The sequence below is a fragment of the Osmerus mordax genome, chromosome 1 (assembly GCF_038355195.1).
Source record: "Osmerus mordax isolate fOsmMor3 chromosome 1, fOsmMor3.pri, whole genome shotgun sequence".
In the NCBI taxonomy this organism is placed as follows: Eukaryota; Metazoa; Chordata; class Actinopteri; order Osmeriformes; family Osmeridae; genus Osmerus; species Osmerus mordax.
In genome coordinates this window covers 24,188,531-24,195,425 of record NC_090050.1, presented here as the reverse complement: position 1 = coordinate 24,195,425, position 6,895 = coordinate 24,188,531, and the positions used below count along the sequence as shown (strand labels likewise).

The window sequence follows — 6,895 nt, the reverse complement described above, 5'->3', positions numbered from 1 at the left end:
CTGCAGTACGTAGCACCAGTCCCAACTCATCCTGCTGCTTCCCTCTGCAGATTCAGTTTCACTAGTGGTTTGTCTCACAGAAAAATAAGAAAAATAATGTGTGTGTGTGTGTGTGCTTGCGTGTGGTAGCACGAGCGTGGTCCACAGACTGTATACTTCATAACCAACATGATATCCTGGCACTGATTGCAAACAAATGAAAATCTATCCTTAGTAAACAAGCCCTCGTAACTGTTTGTTTGTTTACTATTTATTTTACCCGGAATGTCGCATTCCAGCAAAAAAAACTGGCCGAAAACAAACCAATCAACAGCCTAGATCTCCAGCAGGCCACTGCTGCTCTCCACCCCATTGGCTGAGCTAGTCTTCCCTCCCTCCTCCCCATTGGTGGAGGCGTCAGGGACAGCGCCGGTTGGTCCAGCTGAGGAGCCGTCAGTAGGCTCCTCCCCTCGAGGGTCCGCCTCTCCCTCCCCTCCCACCAATCCCATCTTCCCCTGCAGTGGGGCGTCCGCGTGGGTCTTCTGGTGCTTACTGAGGTGGTCGCTGCGAGTGAAGCGCTTGTTGCACAGCAGGCAGGTGAACTTCTTCTCGCGCGTGTGCGTGCGCACGTGCCTCTCCAGCTCGTCGGAGCGGGTGAAGCGCTTCCCGCAGAACAGCCAGTTGCAGACGAAGGGCCTCTCGCCCGTGTGCCAGCGCAGGTGAGCCTTCAGGTGCGAGGCCTTGCCGTACACCTTCCCGCAGCCCGGGATGTGACAGCTGTGGACCGGCTTCTTCCGCAGCGAGGCGGCCGACGCCCCCATCCGTTCCAGCTCCTGGCAGTTGGGGCAGTCGCAGGAGGATCTGGTGGGAGCCCCCCCTCCCCCGTAGCCCCCGCCCCCCCGGCCGGGCTTCAGCCCCATCGACCCCTCCAGGAGGCCCCCCCCCGCCAGCCCCCGGCTTGGGCTTGTAGATGTCCTGTTGCAGCATGTGCTGGGAGGGCTGGAGCAGGTGTGAGGAGGAGCCCAGCCCCACCGAGGGGTAGGTGGCCGGGTTCAGGGGTGTGAAGTCAGAGGTGTAGCTCGGCAGCTGGGGGCTGAGGGAGCCCTGGGGAGCCACGGGCTGGAGGGAGGCCTGGAGGCCATCCGACTGGGCCTGGCCGGGGCTCAGCCAGTTGGAGTTGGGGTGGACGTCCCACCAGGATGAGGTGGGGTTGGCGGGGGCGGCCGTGATGCCTGGGTGGATGCCGGCCTTGTACCAAGAGCCGTAAGGGTGTGTCATGTCCAGGGAGGTGTACACGCTGGTCAGGCAGTCGGCTGTGGTGTGAGGCTTGGAGACCAGCAGGGAGGGGTCCTGGGAGCCCCCGGTCTGGAAGGAGTGGGAGAAGGGGTTGTACTCTGGGGCGTAGCCTCCGGCCGAGAGAGGGGGGCTCCCGGAGGGGGGTGAGGAGGCCACCGCCACCCCCGAAGGAGGCCGTGTAGGAGGAGTCTGTGAGACCGTCGCCGCCCCTCCCACTCTTAGGGGCCTGGAGGTCGGAGGTCATGGCGTAGGGCTTCTTACCGGGGGCTGAGCTGACCGGCTTACCGGGAGTGGCGGAGTCTCTTACCGGGCTGCCGTTGCTGCCGAACTTGTTGCAGGTGGCGGTGAGCATGGCCAGGGGGCTGGAGCCGTAGCGTGCTTCTTCCTGGGAGGGGGGGGAGGGGGGGCACCACAGAGAGGGGGGAGGGGGGACTGGTTAATACTTAACAGCTTCATTACCTTTGTGACATGTAACAGACAGGAAGGTGGAGAGGAGAGATGATGAGAGGAGAGAAGGAGGAGAGGTGTGAGGAGGGGATAGCAGGTGAAGAGAGGAGCGAGGAGGGGAGAGGAGAGATGATGAGAGGAGAGAAGGAGGAGAGGTGTGAGGAAGGGATAGCAGGTGAAGAGAGGAGCGAGGAGGGGAGAGGAGAGCAAGACAACAGGTTCATACATCTAGTCTCCATGGCGACTAGGCCATAAGTCTCTACTAAGACGACCAATACCACAAACAAAGCATTTCAGAGTTATGTTCATGTCCCCACCGAGACCAGGAGGAGAGAAGGAGAGACGGGAGAGCAGGAGAGGACAGGAGAGCAGGAGAGGACAGGAGAGAGGACAGGAGAGAGGACAGGAGAGCAGGAGAGGACAGGAGAGAGGACAGGAGAGCAGGAGAGGACAGGAGAGAGGACAGGAGAGCAGGAAAGGACAGGAGAGCAGGAGAGGACAGGAGAGAGGACAGGAGAGCAGGAGAGGACAGGAAAGGGGACAGGAGAGCAGGAGAGGACAGGAGAGCAGGAGAGGACAGGAGAGCAGGAGAGGACAGGAGAGAGGACAGGAGAGCAGGAGAGGACAGGAGAGCAGGAGAGGACAGGAGAGAGGACAGGAGAGCAGGAGAGGACAGGAGAGAGGACAGGAGAGCAGGAGAGGACAGGAGAGAGAGGACAGGAGAGCAGGAGAGGACAGGAGAGAGGACAGGAGAGCAGGAGAGGACAGGAGAGAGGACAGGAGAGCAGGAGAGGACAGGAGAGAGGACAGGAGAGCAGGAGAGGACAGGAGAGAGGACAGGAGAGAGGACAGGAGAGAGGACAGGAGAGCAGGAGAGGACAGGAGAGAGGACAGTAGAAATTAAAGAGGAGGAGCTTGTGTTTGTGTCAACACTCACACCGCCCTATGACCTCCCCTCTTCTGCCTCCCCTTCTGCATGACAAGAACTTAACCTCTGCTGTTTACGCATGGAAACGTTCTACCAGCAGAGGAAATCTTTCCAGTGTTTGGTTTTGTTGGCATTCTTGTTGAACTGTACATTTCTGCCACCGCTTTGGCTGATTAACTGCTATACGTATTCAGATTCCTTCAAACCTCTCTATTTGTGATTACTTGGAATACGATACAGAGGATATACATTATCTGAAGATAATCTTTCGCGTCAGTTGTGAGAGAAATCTTGCCAGGCATGTTTGGTGGTCTCCATGGCATCTGAGGTCGTTTGGATTATATCGCCTGGAACAATCGAGCATTGTCTCTCTCCATAATTGTCTCTCCATTGTCCTGTCTCTCATCCTACATACACCAGTGTAGTCAGTCAACCTGCCCCTCAGACAGACAGGCAGTCAACCTGCCCATCAGACAGACAGGCAGTCAACCTGCCCATCAGACAGACAGGCAGTCAACCTACCCCTCAGACAGACAGGCAGTCAACCTGCCCATCAGACAGACAGGCAGTCAACCTGCCCCTCAGACAGACAGGCAGTCAACCTGCCCATCAGACAGACAGGCAGTCAACCTGCCCATCAGACAGACAGGCAGTCAACCTGCCCCTCAGACAGACAGGCAGTCAACCTGCCCATCAGACAGACAGGCAGTCAACCTGCCCCTCAGACAGACAGGCAGTCAACCTGCCCCTCAGACAGACAGGCAGGGAGATGGGAGGAGACCTCAGGACACTGTTAGTTCAAGATGTTATAGTCAAAGCAGGACTGACTGAGTTACCTCTGGCCTGCCAAAACCTCACCCCACCACCACCTCCCCCCACCACCACCTCACCCCACCACCACCTTACCATACCACCACCTAACCATACCACCACCTAACCCTACCACCACCTTACCATACCACCACCTAACCATACCACCACCTAACCATACCACCACCTCTCTCTACCACCACCTCTCTCTACCACCACCTAACCCTACCGTACCACCACCTAATACCCGACTGTAACACCACCTAACCCTACCAACACCTACGCCTACCTACACCTAACATTATTCGGACAATACCTACCTCAACCAACACAGACAGTACTGCCCCACACTACAGGTTAGTCTAACCCTGCACTAGAGGCCAGTACTGTCTTACATTAGAGGCCAGTACTAGAGGCAAGTACTACCCTACATTAGAGGCCAGTACTAGAGGCCAGTACCAGAGGCCAGTACCAGAGGCCAGTACCAGAGGCCAGTACTAGAGGCCAGTACCAGAGGCCAGTACCAGAGGCCAGTACTAGAGGCCAGTACCAGAGGCCAGTACTAGAGGCCAGTACCAGAGGCCAGTACCAGAGGCCAGTACCAGAGGCCAGTACTAGAGGCCAGTACTAGAGGCCAGTACCAGAGGCCAGTACTAGAGGCCAGTACCAGAGGCCAGTACCAGAGGCCAGTACCAGAGGCCAGTACTAGAGGCCAGTACTAGAGGCCAGTACCAGAGGCCAGTACCAGAGGCCAGTACTAGAGGCCAGTACCAGAGGCCAGTACCAGAGGCCAGTACCAGAGGCCAGTACCAGAGGCCAGTACTAGAGGCCAGTACCAGAGGCCAGTACTAGAGGCCAGTACTAGAGGCCAGCACCCTACACTAGAGGACGTGTCTTCACATTCTACCTCCTGGACTGTAACTACACGAGGCTCCTGAGGTTCAGACATCTGAAACAAAAAAACTCAACTATTTAAAATTCGCCCTGCTTCAGATATTAAAATATTCCAGTGCTATGATTTACGTCTGTGGTTGGACCTAGCTGAAACTAAGACTCTGGTTTTGGGCCCCTTCACTGCCCTCTCTCTGGGCCCTCCTGCCCACAGCTCCCTGCCCCTTCACTGCCCTCTCTCTGGGCCCTCCTGCCCACAGCTCCCAGCCCCTTCACTGCCCTCTCTCTGGGCCCTCCTGCCCACAGCTCCCAGCCCCTTCACTGCCCTCTCTCTGGGCCCTCCTGCCCACAGCTCCCGGCCTCTTCACTGCCCTCTCTCTGGGCCCTCCTGCCCACAGCTCCCAGCCCCTTAACTGCCCTCTCTCTGGGCCCTCCTGCCCACAGCTCCCGGCCTCTTCACTGCCCTCTCTCTGGGCCCTCCTGCCCACAGCTCCCAGCCCCTTCACTGCCCTCTCTCTGGGTCCTCCTGCCCACAGCTCCCAGCCCCTTCACTGCCCTCTCTCTGGGCCCTCCTGCCCACAGCTCCCTGCCTCTTCACTGCCCTCTCTCTGGGCCCTCCTGCCCACAGCTCCCTGCCTCTTCACTGCCCTCTCTCTGGGCCCTCCTGCCCACAGCTCCCTGCCCCTTCACTGCCCTCTCTCTGGGCCCTCCTGCCCACAGCTCCCGGCCCCTTCACTGCCCTCTCTCTGGGCCCTCCTGCCCACAGCTCCCGGCCCCTTCACTGCCCTCTCTCTGGGCCCTCCTGCCCACAGCTCCGGGGTGGGGGCTGGATGTGTGGAGATCAAACCCAAGTCACCGGTCCTCTGGCAGCAGCAGATCACCACCATGGAAAACTGCATATTAATGTGTCCCTTTTCAGAGTCAATCTGATAATGTCTTCATAAACCCACAGAGATTACAGCATAATCCAGTAGGAATGTTTGGCCATCATCTGGTAATTCCACTTCCAGTGAAAATACTAAGACATCAGCATGAACATGTTTGATGATATGTGGTTAATTTTTAAATAAAGTCTAATATCGGCGTTGGCCATCTCTTACAGGTTACAGATCACTCGACCTAATCACCGGCACCCGGAGGCGCGCGGGGGCTGAGTCTTTCCCCCCCGCGACCACCACCACTCCCCGCCCCCCTTGCGGTTTAACTTGGGCGTATCCGGTTTCTTTAGCTCCCGTTTCCAGGTTAATTGCGCTCAATCTGAGGGCAATAAAGCCGCTGTAATGCGCCTGTGTGGAACGGCTTCAACCCTCTCCCGCCTCCAGGCCGGATGATCAGACGAAGCATATAGCCTCGAGCTTCTACTCAAGCGGCGGAATCAGCATATCTTTACGATCTGAATCTTCTAATTGGAAACAATTAGGGTTCTGGGTTTGATGTTGACTGGATTTGTTCAGAATTTAAAATGTCGTTGCCTTTCCGGCTTTGTAAGGAGACACTGTCAGAATTAAAAGTTCACCATGTCTGAAACGCATACTGTGCTATAGTGCGAGTTGTGACCCTCCGCGTTTTATCAATAGTTTGATCAGGTTAATCAGGTTCGGTTACCGAGGACCGTGCAGATAAAGAGCCCAAACTCATGTGGAAAAGCGCAATGTTACATTGCGGTTAAGTAATCTGTCAAACTAACAACATCCAGAAAGTCATCCTTGTTGGTGCGGGTCGTTATCTGACAACTTGTTGCAGTAGCCTTTTTCAGATCAGTAATATGCACATAGCGCATGACTGGATTCTATGAGAACAACTATGCTGTACTTGATCAGATACAAAGTCCGTTGTCAATTCCGCCCATAGGAGAATTTCCTTAAATTACCTGTCCATTAAAGCAGCACGTTCACAACAGTCAGTCTAGTCCACTAGCGATGGACAAGAACTAATAAATCGTTTCCGAAACATGAACATACCTCCAGAATAGATGCGGCCATCCCTGAGAAACAATATCCCAAGAGCAGAGAGGGAAGTCGGAGAGTCGTTGCGCTCGGTCCCAGGACAGTTTTGAAGAAAATCGGTAGGAGCACGAGACGTCTTAGGAGAGACTCAGAGCCCGCCCCTTAATTACAGGGTACGAGTCTTTGAAGATCCGATGCAATAAAGAGAGAGAGAGAGAGAGAGAGAGAGAGGGGGGAGAGAGAGAGGAGAGAGGAGGGGAGAGGGAGAGAGAGAGAGAGAGGGGGGAGAGAGAGAGAGAGAGGGGGGGAGAGGGAGAGAGAGGGGGGGAGAGAGAGAGAGAGTGAGAGAGAGAGGGGGGGGGGGAGAGAGGGAGGGAGGACATTGGAGGAGAGAAGGACACCACCTCTGAATTAACATCCGTACATCTCCGTTCACCTCGATGGTAATCTGAAATGATAGACAGTGAGACTGCAGGTATAGGCCGTTCTTCCCCGATACACAGCTTCTGACAACGTCGACAAAAACAACGTTTTGTGGATCTCGCGCACTCGTTCAGACCACTGTTTGTAATGCGTCCGCAATTTCCCTTTGGGATCA

At 56.0% G+C, this 6,895-nt stretch overlaps 1 protein-coding gene across 1 annotated transcript; it reads right to left on the bottom strand.

The window, feature by feature from the left end:
- Positions 1 to 314: 314 nt before the first annotated feature.
- On the bottom strand, positions 315 to 6,333 carry sp7 (Sp7 transcription factor). The gene is given in 4 exon segments (XM_067237130.1): positions 315 to 932; positions 934 to 1,416; positions 1,418 to 1,660; positions 6,313 to 6,333. Coding segments are annotated over 4 exon segments (1,365 nt in total).
- Positions 6,334 to 6,895: the final 562 nt, after the last annotated feature.